The 17042-nt window shown below is 44.5% G+C and overlaps 1 protein-coding gene across 1 annotated transcript in view; it reads right to left on the reverse strand.

The window, feature by feature from the left end:
• Positions 1-17042, reverse strand: part of IRAK1 (interleukin 1 receptor associated kinase 1) — a 41487-nt gene that overhangs the window by 11274 nt on the left and 13171 nt on the right. Inside the window, exons 2-10 of the mRNA XM_040405053.1 lie at positions 16830-17006; positions 11805-11954; positions 11319-11446; positions 8517-8696; positions 7178-7242; positions 4890-5004; positions 3285-3605; positions 2207-2275; positions 402-632 (exon numbers count right to left, since the gene is read on the reverse strand). Of these exons, the coding sequence (XP_040260987.1) occupies positions 402-632; positions 2207-2275; positions 3285-3605; positions 4890-5004; positions 7178-7242; positions 8517-8696; positions 11319-11446; positions 11805-11954; positions 16830-16926 (1356 nt within the window). The 5' untranslated portion in view covers positions 16927-17006. The remainder of the gene's footprint in view (positions 1-401; positions 633-2206; positions 2276-3284; positions 3606-4889; positions 5005-7177; positions 7243-8516; positions 8697-11318; positions 11447-11804; positions 11955-16829; positions 17007-17042) is intronic.

Below are 17042 nucleotides of genomic sequence, written 5' to 3' on the forward strand. Positions count from 1 at the left end.
ATGTTTTCCTGCCCCCATTTACTTGGATCGGGCTGTGTTACAGTTCTCTAGCCAGCGAATCAGCAGGGGACACAATGCTGTGGCCCTTTATTCTCAAGATGGGTGGGGGTCCCAGCGATCAGACCCCCACTGATCATAAAGTGTTGGCATATCTTAGCAACATGCCATCACTTTATATGAAGGGAATACTCCTTTGAAAGGAAACCAAAACAGTTTCCCTTTGTAATTATTCAGCAGTTTCTAAGGGTAAAACTTAGTAGTCAGGCACCAAACGAGTTAAAGTATAAGCAGATCTGACCATGCAAAACCTCCTAGCGAAATAGAGACCATTACTCCAGGCAGTTGAGAATATTGGCGCCAGCTCGTTATGGTTCCTAATGCCAGGGTCTGAGTGCAGTTACCTCCACCATGCTGGGCCGTTTCTTCTGTCGTCCTAAGCATCGACATGCCAGCAAACAAAGCTCTTCAGCGACCTCTGCAGGACAACGTCCTAACCGGAAGTCTAGATGATGTTGGCAGATGCGAGATGCTGCTCTGGATAGTTTGTTTTCTGCACCTTTGGTGCTGGTAGCTCCTTGCAGACTACTACGCTCAGCCTCCTGATCATTATCCTCCTCGTTCACAATGTCTTTCTGTCAAGAAGAGATAACAGGCTGATGAAAGAAATACAGTTCCTCTGCAAAATCCCTCAATTGCGACACTTGAATTCACCATTATTATTTTTTTAAAGAACTTGGCATTACGCTGCATGACCCATTGTATAAAATTCCCAATTACGCATAAATTGTGACTGTTTTAAACCACATAAAGATCCTAACGAGGCTTGTGAGGCAAGTTAGCATCACTGTTCCAAGTGCCATTGAATCCCGTCCCGTGGAATGTGACAGTCACTCACCGGCTTGTAAGGCTTTGGTCGCGAAATAAAAAAAAAAAGTCAGCATGTTTATTCTAAACCATTAGTACTCTGCTGCCCCCTACTGGATATGGCATGTTACAAGCAGTGCTGGTGCCAAAGTGGATGAGTAGAATTATCCTTCATAAAGAAATGATCACAGAAGATCAGAGCTGTAGTTACAGGGCAAGAGATATTGGACGTCTTGCGCTTTCCCCATATTTAGGACTGTAAATTACATCTTTGACTTGACCTTTTATTGATATGAAATATTGCTATGGCTCGGGCATCGATATCAGTATCCATCGTGCAGCCTCCCCAAAATAGTAAACCTAGTGCGGCGAAGGATATCAATATTGCATAAAGCCCCCCACACACAAAGGTCATTCTTAATGGTTATACCTTTACCATGTGATCAATGTATCAAGGTATCCCCCATCAGGATCTCCACCAATAGAAAAATTGTGTTTTAATATATGCAAATGAGCCTCTAGAAGCAACGGGGGCGTCGCCGTTACTCTTCGAGGCTCTGCTCTCTCTGCAACTGCCACATCCTCTGCACTTTGATTGAGGGCCAGGTGTGAGGACATTTACACTGCCTGGCCCTGTCAAAGCGCAGGGGGCGTGGCAGTTGCAGAGCGGCCGAGCCTCTAGGTGTAACGGCGACGCCCCCATTGCTCCTAGAAGCTCATTTACATATATTAAAACACAATTTTTCCCAGCAATGCGGGCACATATGAACATGGGACCAACACAGATGTCTTCAGCTGCCAAGCGCACATGTAACAGGTCAGACAGTGTCATAGGTACAAAACTGCTGACAGATGCCCTTTAATGGATTGTTCAGGATATTGATGGGCTATCCTCAGATCGGGGGTCTGACACCCTGCACCTCTTGTGATCAGCTGTTTTACCTGGTAGCTCTGGTACTGCATCTCAGACCCCCTTCACTTTGTTCATAAATAGGGTCCCGGGTATCAGACCCCCAATATGTCACAAGCTAACAACTTATCCTAAGGACCTTAAACCCCTTTAATAATGGACAGTCCATTCTATTTTGGCCCAGGTTCCCCTAGTCAAAATTAGGTAATGTATCAAAACCATCACAAAGTGCAAAGAAGTCGGAGTGTCAGTGAACGAACGCCATTATCAGATAAATGGGAGTCCGACTCCTGACATGAAAAGGATAGGCCATCAAGTTTTTAACACTTGGATAACCCCTTTAAATCATTTGTGTTTCGTACATCACTTCCATCACCTGATCTGCCCAATATGTGCAGCATTTCATTAAAAAAAAGACCCAATGAACCTTACCAGATATTTAGTGTGAGAATTGCTATCGCTATCTACAGCTTTTCTTCCAGTCAGAATTTCCAGTAAGACCTAAAAAGGTAACGGAGAAGGAAATGGATGGTCAGACCGAAGGGTCAGCGTGGGACAAAAGCTGCATTTATTGAACTGCAGATTAATTCCAGCACATGCAGGCAGCGGGGAAAACCGAAGACTAATCAACACACAAACACATTTCTCCTTCCACCACCAGAGGGACCGAGAGCACAATGGTATCTGAGGCCAGCACACTGCCGTACGAGACAAATCCATGATCTCGGGGGTGCGTGTGCGCTGTACAATGAGGAAGTGCTCTGCAAAGATTACACCCGAGTCCTCTCTGGAGACTTGAGGCCTGAAATCAGCCACAACCAACCGCAGATAACGGTTAATAGGGGCCCTTCATTTACCCAAGAATGCAGACAACGCCGGTTTAAAGGGGGATGTGCAGGTTTAGAAAACATGGCTGCTTTCTTATGCGTCTGCGAGAGACTAGGACCCTGAAAGACTGCTTTCTTCCAGAAATAGCGCCACAGCCGTCCACAGGTTGTGTATGATATTACTGCTCAGCGCCATTCATGTTCACAGTAGAAACCTATGGTCGGGTGCTGTGCTATTGTTTTAAGCCAAATGGTGCCTCTGCAAGACATCAAATTATCTGCCAGAGGCAAGAATAGCTCTGCAGTGAGGGCCGTATCACACTGCAGTGTTCCTTCCCGACAATCGCCTGCTCATCAGTGAAGGAGAGCACTGCAATTACATGCAGCGATCTCCTCCACAGTATGGGGAGGAGTGATCAGATAATGCCATAGCTCGTCCCCATACTGAATCATTATTTGCCGGCAGCAGAGCATGATGAGACGGTACGATCTGCCGCGGGCAAATGATTTTTGTGACCGCACACATGATCATATTACCCGATGAATGATGCACACTGAAAAAATAATTATGGGGTCTCCAACACAGATGTGAACCTAACCTTCTACAGCCATATCCATGGACCCCAACTAATACGAATGATCTCACATTCAATATAAAATTACTTTTATTCATGATAACTCACCACTCCAAAGCTGTAAGTGTCAAGTTCAAAGGTAAGCTTCCCCAGTTTCACGTACTCATCGGGTAGGTACGCCAGCGTACCCCTCACAGTGCTGGTCCGTGCTAAAGTGCGACTCTTCCCTGCATCGCATGCATAGCGACTGAAGCGGGCTAGTCCAAAGTCCCCCAACTTGGCAACCAGGGCATGATCCAATAGGATGTTTGCACTCTTGATGTCTCCGTGGATGATGCTCGGTTTGCAGGTGTGAAAGAACTGGATGCCACAGGCCGCACCCTGCATGATGCTCAGACGCTGCTTCCAGGTCAGTGAAGGAAAGCTGCCCTGCGGGCGGGAAAAGTCACGACAATGCTTATACATGGAGCCCAGCAAGAAGTCTGCATTTCATTGTATAGAATACATAGACATTCAAAACTGAAGCCATGTACAGTAACAAGATGGTGGTAAGTCTACACCACACCATGAGTCACTGGTAGCAGCAACATCCAGGCCAGGCTCAGGTTGTCCTGGAGCAGGACACCAAGTCCTTACCCTGTGGTCCCAAGTGCCGCCCTATCCCATCTAAAACACGTATGGCACATCAAAAAGCCCCCAGGCTTTTTCCATTCAGTTCTACATTAATTATGTTAGCACCTGTGCCAGCTTATTCACAGCCACTTCTCCAACTGTTCTGGTGGCTGGCTGATAAGCGAGACAGCGGTTGGAGACCCCTACTCTCCACATGGGTGAGGATCCCAGAGGTGGGACACATATTTGAGACATTTTCTATGGTCTTAGTAGGAAAACACTCATCTTCAGAACCCAGCAGGTAACATTTTGTGTCTGGGGAGTGCCTATTGGGAGTGGAATCACTTCTGGGCCGTGGTGCCCGAGGGGACTTAAAAGCTTTTCTTCTAGATAAGAAGACACCAGTATTTATAGATGGCACATGGTAGTTGGGCTCCAGATTTGGCATTGAGGCCCAAGAGCCTTAAAAGGATAGTCCAAGATTCTACTATGATAAGGGCTTTGCAGGATTTTTTATTTTTATTTTTTATTATTGATGACCTGTCCTCTGGATAGATAATCAGTATCTGATTGGTGGGGGTCTAACACCCGGGACCCCAGCCGATCAGCCCCATTCTTAGGCCACGAGACATACGGTAGCAGAGGGAAGGCCGCGGTGCTACTGCGAGCGCCGCTGCCTTCTCAAACAGCTGTTGGCGGGGGTCCCAGGTGTTGCACACCCACTTATCAGATACTGATGATCTATCCAGAGGATAGGTCATCAGTAAGAAAATCTCTGAAAACCCCTTTAATGTCCTATCCTCAGGACAGGCAATCAATATCTGAATGGCAGGGGTCGGACATCCCTTCTGATCAGCTGTTTCAATGTGGCAATGAATGTGAGCAGCACTGCAGTAACCAGCTCTGTCCACTACGTAATGGACAGGGCTGTGTAGTTCCGATGCAAGCACTAGCCCGAAGCAGCTGATGAGTGGGAATACAAGATGCAGGACTTATGCCGATCAGATACAGGTGGTCTATCCTGAGGATAGGGCATCAATAGTAGAATCCTGGACAACCAGCTTATGGAGAGTATCATTAGTGTTACTAAAGAAGTCATACCTGGTGATGCAGTCTATCTTCCAGTGAGCCATTAGGCAGATATAGATAAATGAGGCAGTATTCCTCCCCCTGCACACAATAACCAGCTAGATCAATGATGTTTGGGTGGCGAAGACTGTGAAGGCAAGTAGAGAAATCAATGGAAATCAGAAACTACAGAAAAGGGTACTGTCAGCACAATGGACACTGCTCAACACAGTCTAAAGGCCTTATTACACCAATAGATAATAGCGAAGATGATCAATGACGAGCGTTCGTTGTAACACTCGTTATCGATCACCTGGCAGTGTAATACCGCTGCTGGATTACCCGCTGAACTAGCAAGTGCTCGTTCATCGGGTAAACAGGATCTTTTAATATGTTTAAAAATCCTGGTTTGCCGGCGGCAGATTGTGCCATGTAATAGGCGCTCTGCTGCCGGAAAAAACAATGAGAAGTATAGGGACGAGTGAAGGCATTAAAGACCGCTTGTCACTATTACTGCATGTAATAGCAGCGGTCTCCTCCTCTAACGAGCAGGCGATTCCCTCCCGACAATTGCCTTGCTGATCTGTCAGGGACCTTAAGAAACATGCATTCATCACGCCATCTCACAAATCAACATGCTCCTGGAAACAACTGGGTTGTACAGGGGAATCGAAATTTAACCTAAAAAGGGAAGTACACCCACATACATTAGCACTGTGCCCGTCAGTATGAATTGCCAACATTTGATTCAAAAAGATATGAAAGTTTCTTGATTCTGGAAAAGTTTTGTTTGTTTAATCTTGTGACTCTCATACCGAAACCAAAAAGGGGAAGGAAACAATTAATCGTAAGCAGGGGGAATAGCTGGGGGGAGGGGGGGATGTATCCTGGGTGTCGGGGGGATGTCAACAAGCCTTGCATCTAAAAGGAAAGCCTAGCTAAAACTCTGTCGTGAAAGAACTAAACAAAAATAGTCTAGGAAGAGAATATCTCCTCTGCTAAAAACTCATTTTATTTTATCTACATGGTTTATGAGGGCAGCCTGCTCTGCTAAGAGCTATACAGCAGCCACATGGACCATAGGAACCTACAGTCTGGAGATCACTCATTCATTTATAGGGCAGAGTGTTGTGGGCATGCTGTGAAAGTCACTGTACAAGGAGGGGGAGAAAGCTAGCTGTGACCATGACGTATTGTGAATGATAGATCCGGTGTTATCCATCTAATCTTATCAATCCACTCTACTCTTATCGATCCAACCTAATCTGTCCATCCAATCTATCAAATCTGTCATCTTCTATTGTAACCCTACCTGTGATGATAATGAGATGACTGCTCAGAAGTTCTCTACAGAACAGCAAGAGATTTCAGGATTTAATTAATATAGATAGCATATAGATAGCAAAATTGAAAAGTTGGAAAAACTTCTTACAAATATGTTTAATATAAAAAAATATATTTAAAAACAGGTCATTTTCTGATGATAGGTTCCCTTTAATGATTGCTGCATAACAGTGGATAGAGGGGATACAGAGGTTGTAACTGGGTGTGAGACCCAAAAAGTTTCTCTCTGCCCCATGAAATAACGGTAAGTGATATATTGAAGCAGGCTCGGACTGGCCCACAGGTGGACAGGTGAATCCCCCTGGTGGACCTCTAGTCCCCCACCCCCTGGCACAAGTTGCACAGTAGACTGACATATAATTAGGCTGGCTGAGATGCTATACAGTACATTGCCTATGTCCATATAAAAAAAACTGGGTAGTGTGGGCAGGTAGCATATGCACGTAGCTTTATAGTGGGCCCCCAGAATGAATTGCACTGGTGGGCCCTAGGCACCACTGTTTGGAAGCCTGTTACCGATAACGATTGTATTTGGAGCCGCAACATCTGAAGTAAAATCATTGCTATGGTTCGTGGTATGTTCTGACAATACACTGACAATATACCGATTAGACGTGTGTTTTTTAAATGGCGGCACATGTGGGGTCACAACAGAATACCATTATTTTGGGTAGCGGTAAAGATAGCAATGTTTAACTGGAGGAAATGGTCGAATCTGTTGGATTTGTGATCACTAGGATCATCCATTAGGGGGATAGTTTTAGACACAACTGGAAACCTTTTCCTGTTTGTATCCTGGTGAAATAGGAACATCTGAGTGATAGAAATCTGGAGAGAAGGAAAGTGCCAAAGTTCTGATGCAATAAAACTGGTATGAAAAAGTGTTGTCTACCACAAGCCACGATGAAAGAAAGTTCAGTATTATAGATTTACAGAGACTGGAAACAAAAGATATTGATAGAAACCGGGCTTCTTACCACGTGAGCTTCTCTATCTCTGTCAGGAAACTCTTCTTCACTGTGCTCCATTCTAACTCCGAATCCTATAAATATACAAATGTATACAGAGTTTGCACTACACCGAGGACTGACTGTGGGCAGCACTTATACTAGACTTAGGACTGACCATGGGTACCACTTAGTCTAGTGTAAGTGCTACCTACGGTCAATCCTCAGTCTATTAGTGCTGCCTATGGTCATTCCTCAGTACAGTATGAGCAATGACCGCTGGCAGCACTAGATTGAGGACTGCCCGGCTGCAGCATTTACACTAGATTGAGGACTGACTGTGGGCATCACTAATACTAGACTAGGAATCAGCAACCTTCGTCACTCCAGCTGTTGTGAAACTACAACTTCCAGCATGCAGCATTCACTTCTATGAGAGTTCCAAGAACAGCCAAGCAAGTGTGCATGCTGGGAGTTGCACTTTCACCACAGATGGAGTGCCGGAGGCAGCTGATCTGTGTACCAGACTGAGGACTGACTGGTGGCAGTGTTTACACTGAAAAGTGGACCGACTCAAGAATTCATTTTTAAATCTTGTAAGAAGGTACCTGGACTCCTCATGGATGGAAGGTATGTGTCACCGAGGTTCCTGGCCTCGGTGAAGTAAGAGCCGGTATCTTATGTGTCAGCAGCAGCTATTGCTAATTGACACATTGAGATTTAGCATGGCTGTCATAGCTGATCCAGGACGGCTCTTACTGGGAGTAGTCAAAGTGCTGGGTGGGTGACTACTCCCCATGTTCCAGGCGGGTTTTGCCAAGCATAAAAACCAGCCAGCACTGCCAGGTGTGGTGGATTTACCTCCCTCTGACAGTGGAGCTCAGGAGTCTGTGTGCTGTGAACTGAGGGCTGTGCTGGGATTTGAGGTTTGAGCCGGGCTGGAGGACTCGGGCCCCTTTAAAGGCGAACAGGCCACCTATGGACTTTGAGGCTGAACTGTTAACAGGGTGTGAATTGACACCCGGGAGAAAAGGTGACTTTTGTTTATGGAATTTCCTTGTGTATGAACAAACACCAAGAAACCTGCGTTTTGTGATACAGCTCATCTGCATTTTGTTATACACCAATGTGTGAATAAACACCGCTGTTTGATTCAAGAACTGTGTACTTTGCCTCTATACTGCATCCGCTAGTCCTAACTACCAGAGCGAATCCCCACAGTATGTATTTTCAATCAGACAAAAAAAAATAATAAAAAAATCTTCAAATAGTCAGTAAATCTGAGTTTTCTTGGACACAGATAGAGCACTGTCTTGAGTAAGATACCTCTACACAAGGTAACCATTGTATAAAGCACGGGTCAGCATACCTGCTTCAGCCGCTTGACTGCGTACACAGTGTTCCGGATGACTGCTTTATATACACAGCCAAATCCACCTTCTCCAACAAGGGAGGACTTGGAGAAGTTTCTTGTACCCTGGATCACTTCTTGGAAATTCCACAATAAATGCTTCGGAGGCTCTACCGAGTGACTATGGTCAGGGGATTCCTGGTGCAAAAATGAGAAGAGAACTAAATGCTCAGTAGTCACCTTACATCTGTGTAACCGGATCCTGTGGATTTTTTTTTTTTAAGCACACCACAAAAAACGCACCCGGAGGACAGCAATCTACTTTTCTTAGGCACATCATTAAGAGTGCAGTGGTGGAGTAGTAGCTGTAGCTTCTGCTCTGACCAAATGCTGGCATTAGTTAGGTTATGCCGTCACTTTATATTTAATGGGGGTCCAACATCTGGGACACCCACTGATCTAAAGTCTTCTCTGCGCAGTATCGCACCCAGTCACCATCAGCCGGCCCCATTCACTTGCAGGAAAGTGGACCCTTCATTCTCGGGATCGGTGGGGGTCCCATCATAAAGGGATCACCTTTTAAAAAGGAATAATCCTATAATGAATGGGACCACTCGACATACAGGGATTTTTATTGCTTTTGGTGACAACAGCGGTTCTTGGTCGGTTCATGGGGCCGAGCTGCAGAACAAACACGGCCCGCGGACAAGAGCCGAGCTGTTTACGGGAAAATAAAACAGACCCTTTAGTCCAAATCCAGCCTGCAAGGCATCAACGCCTCTGAGCTTAATTCATCTCAGCAGGTCTAACAACATCCACATTTGTATCCCTAGAAAATAATCCAATAAAGCATAAGAGTTGCACAAAGCAAATATGAATATAGGACGGCTCTGTGGTATTCACTTGAACAGACAGAGCCGTCCCATAGAAGTGAATGAGGACACTATACTTGTAATTACACCTGCTCACCACTGAAATTGCTGCAGAGAAAGCAGATAGAGAGCAGAGAAAGCAGCGCTCGTACCAGAGCTGCCTTCTCTTCAAACAGCTGATCTGCGGAGGTGCTGGGTGTTGGACCCCTGCCGATCTGATACTGATGACCTATCCTCAGGATAGATCATCAATAGTAAAAATCGGACAACCCTTTATGACAAAAACTGAAGAATATTTTTAATAAAGACCAATTGAAACATTGATTTGTATTCCAAAATGAGTAAAACACAATAATAGAAAATTACCCCTGAAGGTGTTCATAACCTTTAAGTTTCCATGGTAACAGACTACAAAGTCTGTGTAGTCTGATGATGCAGTCACACTCCCATCAATCCCCTAATTCTCACTAGTTTACACTTGATAGGTTAGCAGTCAATAGGGGCCAGATGAAGCACAGTTAGGGCTCATTCACACGACTGCATATTTTTAATGTTTCCGCTCAGTTTTTTTTTGCGGACTGTATGCAGAACCATTCATTTCAACGGGTTCGCAAGAAAAAACGGAAGGTACTCAGTGTGCATTCCGTTTCCGTATTTCTGTTCCGCAACATTTTGAGTCTTGACCTATTACTGTTCGCAAATAACATTCCGTGGCTCCATTCAAGTCAATGGGTCCTCAAAAAAATATGGAATGCATACAGAACACATCCATATTTTACGGATCCATGCCCACTTTGCCCATGTATTTACTGTTTACAAATATTACAGTACATTACAGTAATGATTACAAATTTTCTGTTTCCGATTGCGATCCGCAAAAAACGGATCGCATACAGAAACCATACAGAGATTTTTTTGCGGAAATACGGAACGGAAACTAAACGTAAACACTATGGATCCCAAAAAAACGGAACGGATCCATGAAAAACGGACTGCAAAACACATACGGACGTGTGAACGAGCCCTTAGGGCTCGTTCACACGACTGTGCAGTTTTTTGCGGTCCGCAAATTGCGGATTCGCAAAACACGGATGGCGCCCGTGTGCCTTCCGCAATTTGCAGAACGGAACAGGAGGCCTATTATAGAAATGCTTATTCTTGTCCGCAAAACAGACAAGAATAGGAGAGGACTCATAATTTTTGCGGGGCCACATAACAGAGCAACGGATGCGGACAGCACACAGTTCTGTCCGCATCTTTTGCGGACCCATTGAAATGAATAGTTCCGTATATGCGGAACGCAGAAAACAGCCTGTATACGGAACGCAAAATAAGTTTGTGTAAACGAGCCCTTAGACTGCAGGATCATAATCACTGGAATCTATGACGCCAAGTGTTAGGCTCCATTCACACGTACGTGGTGTGTTGCGGACCCGCAAATTGCGGATCCGCAACACACCCGCCCGGCACCCCCATAGAAAAGCCTATTCTTGTCCGCAGCTGCGAACATGAATAGGACATGTTCTATCTTTTGCGGAGATGCGGACCCGAAGATCAGGGCCACCCTCCGCAAATGCGGACAGCACACTGTGTGCTGTCCGCATCCATTCCGTCCCCATAGAGAATAAATGGGTCCGCACCCATTCCGCAAAATTGCGGAACGGATGCGGACCCATTTGCGGACGTGTAAATGGAGCCTTAGGCTCAGTAGACCTGCAGTTGTCCTGGGACACTAGCCTGTAACACAGGCACAAAAAATAAATAAAATAAAAAAATACATCCCATGAAACTGGTCCAAGACTAATTAAGACAAAGTTGTTTAATTTTTTAATTTCAGATGCAACATTTTTAAGGTGGATCTTCCCTTCAACCTCCTATGCTTGTGGAGGGATAGTCATGTATGAAGCATAGGTATGTAAGGTGTAAAATGGGTGACACTTGGACTTACCTGAATAGAAGAATGAGTATTACTAGCGGTGCTGTCCCTACTGCCGTTAGAGCTTGATGCTTTGGATGGGCAAATGCTGCTGCAAACCAGGTTTTGAGGAGGGGGATCAGGAAGAGGCAGTGGGTTCCCTAAGAAAAAGACGATGTACAAAATGTATTAAGTTTAAACCTGTTAACCATATGAATACTAAAGAGCTCTACAGACATGTCTATTATACCAAATACTTGCATTCCCCATAAAACATACATTTTTAAACAACTCTGCATTGTGCTGTTCCTCTGTTATTCTTCTGGGAAATGTATCCAGACATTAACAATGGGTGTTGCCATGTCCTTTATCAATAGGGCGCGTCCCTACACACTGCCTAATCAGTGCTGGAGGTGTTAAACTATAGGGGAATGTTAGTTATATATTTATTCATACATTTCCAAGAGGAATAGTAGAGGAACAGCCAACACAGAGTACCGGAAGGACTTTAAAAAGTACCAGAGGATGTTGCAGTTTCTGTTGAAGGCAACTTTCTTTTCTCCGAGTGACTCTGCTCTGGGCAGGGCCATGTACGTGTGGGATGTGAAGGTTCCTTGGCTGGTTGAGCGTTTCGAGCAGCTGCCAATTTCGATTCGTATCCCAACCTCCCTAAGAAGGAAAAACGCAATTCTTAATGCACGCACATAACCAGGCGAGTGACCAGACAGCTGTCAATTATAAACTTAAGTTAAAATTTTTTAGTTTACAGTATATATTCAGATTTTATGAGCAAAATTGGTCAATATACAACTGGAGCTGTTGACATCTGCTCTATAATTTCCTTTAACCGTGAAGATCCAACATCTGCAGAATAATCAGCAAGTATAAAATCTAGACTCTTATCATGCATCTCTATTAAGTACTCTAAGTGCACAAGGGTGAACTGTTCTGAATAGGCTGAGGATCAATGTCGTTTCACACTCGGCTCCTTAAAGGAGACCTACCAGGAAAATAGGTTTCCTTGGTGTCCACAACAGATATGAACTTCCTTCACGTTTTACTTCTATATGGAGAGAAAACCCCTGGACGCTGTAGGCCCCAGGACACAGTGTCAGATGATGTTTTTCTGGTGAACTGTTGATCCAAAAACACCCCCATATGCACATACACCCACCACAACTCAAGCAAGGCAGGACGTAGTTATTTTATTTAGTGATCTCCGTAAGGTCCCATGCCCACGACCGTCTGCAAATTGTGGATCCGCAAAACACAGAAACCGTCCAAGTTGCATCCGCATTTTTTGCAGACCCACTGACTTCAATGGCTCCGTGGTCTGCGTTTTGTGGCCAAGTATAGGACATGGTCTTTTTGCGTAAAGGACGCAATGCGGATAATCTGCGTGCTTTCCGCATCAGTGTGTCTGTTCTGCAAAATGTGGAACATTAACTCATTTAAGTCACTGAGCCCGCCCAAAAAAAAAAAAGGAAGGATGGGACACGGACTGCATCTGTATTTTGCAGATCAGCGATTTAGGCCTTAGAACATACTGCATCTAAAGATAACCATCTTGCAGGAAACAGAAGCCCAAATTGATGAATCCCAGCCAAAAATTCTTCCCATCCTAAGAGCAGTAAGAAGAGCGACACCATGTAATGCATTATTTCTCCAGCAGAGGCAGTGCAGGAGAGGTGAACACTTAGGCCCCTTTCACACGAGAGAGTTTTCCGCGCGGGTGCAATGCGTGACGTGAACGCATAGCATCCGCACTGAATCCTGACCCATTCATGTCAATGAGTCTGTGTACATGGCCTTTTTTTTTTTTTCACGCATCAGTTCTGCGTTGCATGATAAACGCAGCATGTTCTATATTCTGCGTTTTTCACGCAGCCCTGGCCCCATAGAAGTTAATAGGGCTTCAGTGAAAAACGCATTGCATCCGGAAGTGCGGGTGCGATGCGTTTTTCACTGATGGTTGCTAAGAGATGTTGTTTGTAAACCTTCCGTTTTTTTATCACGTGCATGAAACTGCATCAAAACTGATTGCACCCGTGCTGAAAAAACTGAACGCAATCGCAGACAAAACTGACTGAACTTGCTTGCAAAATGGTGCAAGTTTCACTGAACACATCTGGACCTAATCCGTATCGTTCGTGTGAAAGGGGCCTTACAGCCGGGTTGTCCCACAATTATAGCTGATTGCTGGGGATAACAGCAGGGAGAAAAAAACATTTTTTTGTAAAAAAAAAAAAAAACACTCGAAAACCTGCAGTCTTGTATAGATAGTAGCTGTGCAGGCGTATTCATCTCCATACTAACAGACTACAAATAAGCCTTGTGTGGTCTAAGGTTGCAGTTCATCCTCTGCTTTTTGGCAACTTAGAACATAATTTAAAAAAGTGGTCCTTGATTAGAAAAACATGGCTGCTTCATTCCAAAAACAGCCCCACGCCTGTCCATGGTTTGTGCCTGGTATTGCATTACAGCTCCATTAAAGTCAATGGGGCTGAGCTGTAATACCATGCACAACCTGTGGACAAGGGTGGAGCTATTATTTGAAGAAAGGGGCCATCTTTTTGCAACCCCTTTAAAGGCTCTTTTCAAGGGATGAGCACCGAGAATAAACTTTATTCTTAGAGAGCATCTGTCAGCAGATTTGTTGGAGAGAGCAGAGCCTCTAGGTGTAACGGCAACGCCCCCGTTGCTCCTAGAGGCTTATTTGCATATATTAAAACTTCATTTTTCTCAGCGATGCAACACAGATGCCTTCAGCTGCCGAGTGCACATGTAACAGGTCAGCCACTTCCACAGGTACAAAACTGCTGACAGATGCCCTTTAAGAACATTAATTTGGTCGCTCGTCGGCCCGTCTGAACACCCCAGTGATGATCAGTCGGCTGATCACATCCTTTATGTTAACATCCATATAGCATTATATGAACATATAACATTCACGTTAACAGATGTGATGCCGAAAATATGCAAACCACACGGAGAAAAATACTCTTAGTAACAACCGCTCATCTCCCCCCCCCCCCCCCCACATATACTGTTTGTAAAAGTCCCTTTAAACGAGCACCGGCTGACATGTGACATCATCGATCAGCGTTCATTAGAGGCCAAAATCAACCTGTGGAGAAAAAGATCTTTAGACGCACTATTTCCAGTGTTACGTCCTCATCACACAACCATAAGCATTTTGTGGTCCGCAAAGATACAGAAGCGGTCCATCCGTGTGTCACTCGCATTATTATTTTATTTTTTTGCGGACAGGTATAGGACACTTTCTATCTTTTGAAGACTGGACATACGGATGCGGAAAGCACATGGGAGTCATCCGTGCACTTCCCGCATCTGTATGTCCATTCCACAAGGGATAGAACATTTCTTATACTTGTCCACAAAATGCAGATGGCACACAAACCGCTTCCGTGTTTTTCGGGCCACAAAATGCTTATGGTCATGAGGCCTAAAGGTGTTTGGCCACTATGCCATATTTTTATTTTACTCACTGTACTTCTGTCCCTGCTGCTCTTGTGTTCATTAACTTGCATCCATATTCCTTTTTCATGTACTTTTCCTCTCTCTGACTGGCCCCTTGTGATGACATCACTCAAAATGGCTCCATAGGCTCCCCCGTCCGGTCTTCCACTGCGCAGACTCTGAAACAAGTGTTCGGTGTCTGGGCAGTAGAATGAGCTTCTGCCTCCAGGTGTCCTGACCCTGGAGCGCAGCTGATGAACACAAGCGACCGCTGCAGCAGGCTTTGTCAGTGTGCACGCGCGCTTCTCTAGTCACCTGCGCTCCAAGGCCGGGACACTTTAGGTAGGAACTGACTCCACTGCGCAGATGCTGAATGCTTCTTGTGGAGTCTGCGCAGTGGAAGACAGGACAGGAGCACGCAATGCCAACAGGACGGGGGGCTATGGAGCCACTTTGATGTCATATCAAGGGGCCAGAGGTGCAAAAAAACAATCCACAGGCCGCATTTACGGTAGCAGCCAGTCTTAGGGGAAAAAAAAAAAAAAAGAGCACATGAAAAAAAGAATATGGATGCAAGTTAATGAACACAACAGCAGCAATAATCTACAGGCTGTATTTACAGCAGCAGCCATAGTATAAAAATAATGTATAGAAATATAAAAAGTTAATGAAGGTAACAACAGCAGGAACAGAAACACAGTGAGTAAACTAAAAAATATTGCAAAGTGTATGACTGACTTCTACTAGTATGAGTAGACTATTATTGTACACTACTGTTTCCTGTTTTCTTTTCCATTTTTACAAGCAGGTGCAGTTACTGCTGTGAACGCGTCATCATTTTAGGTCAGGAGTGAATCGGCACACTTTACTCATGGTCAGTGAAAGCAGCATTTCCCCGTCATGTGTCACCGCTTTTCTTTTTCAGCTTCTTACTTTTCTGGAATGTTTCTGTGCCAATTACAAAAAAAATAATACTTGGCTAAAAAGCGTCTCTGTAAACCCATTCACTTCTCCCACAGTTTAGATGTCAGAGCGCAAAGAGGTAGGTTAACATTTTTTTTTTAATTTTTTTTATGAAAAATAGTTTTCAAACCAGCCCCTGGATCTGAATACTTTTGTAATTGCATGTAATTAGTAATTTGGTATAGCTACTGTTATTTACTGAAATCTGTTTAGCGCCACCTGCTGGTTGCTTTTTTTTCAAATTTCTCTGTCCTTCTCATTGAGACGGAAGCACATGCTCAGTTCCATCCTTCAACTGCCACCAGCTGCACGAGAAAAGGACATGCCCCGCGAGAACGGAGGCGCCCCCCTAAGCTGACTGCTTGAAAAAAAACTAGCAGAACAGTTGGAGCAATAAATGGGGAGATCTTTGGATCCATGTGAGGTACAGGGCAGGTTCTGTCCTAAATAATGTCTAATTTAAATTTTTAATTCCCATTTTTTTTTATTATTTTCTTCAGCAGCAGAACTAGTTCATTAATAAGATGCAAAAATATGGAATTTCAATGAATGGACCATTCCTACTGCTAGTGGAAGGGCCCCTAAAGGTGACATAATATTAGCAGAGGAGTTCTAGATGGGTGATAAGTGACCATCAGGTATCCTGGGGAAAAACATAGGAATCTGAAAGGATCCATCCTGTAAAATACCAGTTTTTACAAGAAACGGTCAAGCAGCACCTATTAATGTTTGTTGGTGGATCCCAGGGAAATCAGACAGATTTGACAACTGAAATCTCATTTTTATGATCCTAATGTTTTTGTTTTTTCTCCTTACAATGGTTCTCCAGGAAGTAACAATTTATGATCTATCCTTAGGAGAGGTCATCAATATCAGATCATCAGGGGCCCGACAACCGCTGGGAGTTGCTTTGGCGCCAGAACTGCACAGCTTTGTCCTGCTAATAAACAGCAATTTTGTGGGGGGAAAAAACAGTACAAGACAAAGAGCTGAAATCAGCGTATCGATACGGCAGCATCAATATGAAGACTTCTTATATTACTTTAAAAAAAATAAAAAATAATTAAAACAATCAGGAAATAAGAGGCGAGATGGACTCACAACATTCAAAACTGTTGAGTGCCCGGAATAAACCCAGGCTCCGTAAGATAGACAGCAGGTCCTTCAGGCGGGCGTTTCTGTTCATCCAGTGCCACATCACCCCTTCGGTCCGACTCCGCCGGTGGCCCTGTTGTTCCAGGAGGCGCAGATCTGTCTGGTCAGGAATAATCAGGGAAGCTGAAAAACAGAAAACACAGCCATGTTTACTGACCG

The sequence above is a fragment of the Bufo bufo genome, chromosome 8, assembly GCF_905171765.1.
Source record: "Bufo bufo chromosome 8, aBufBuf1.1, whole genome shotgun sequence".
NCBI classification, from domain to species: Eukaryota; Metazoa; Chordata; class Amphibia; order Anura; family Bufonidae; genus Bufo; species Bufo bufo.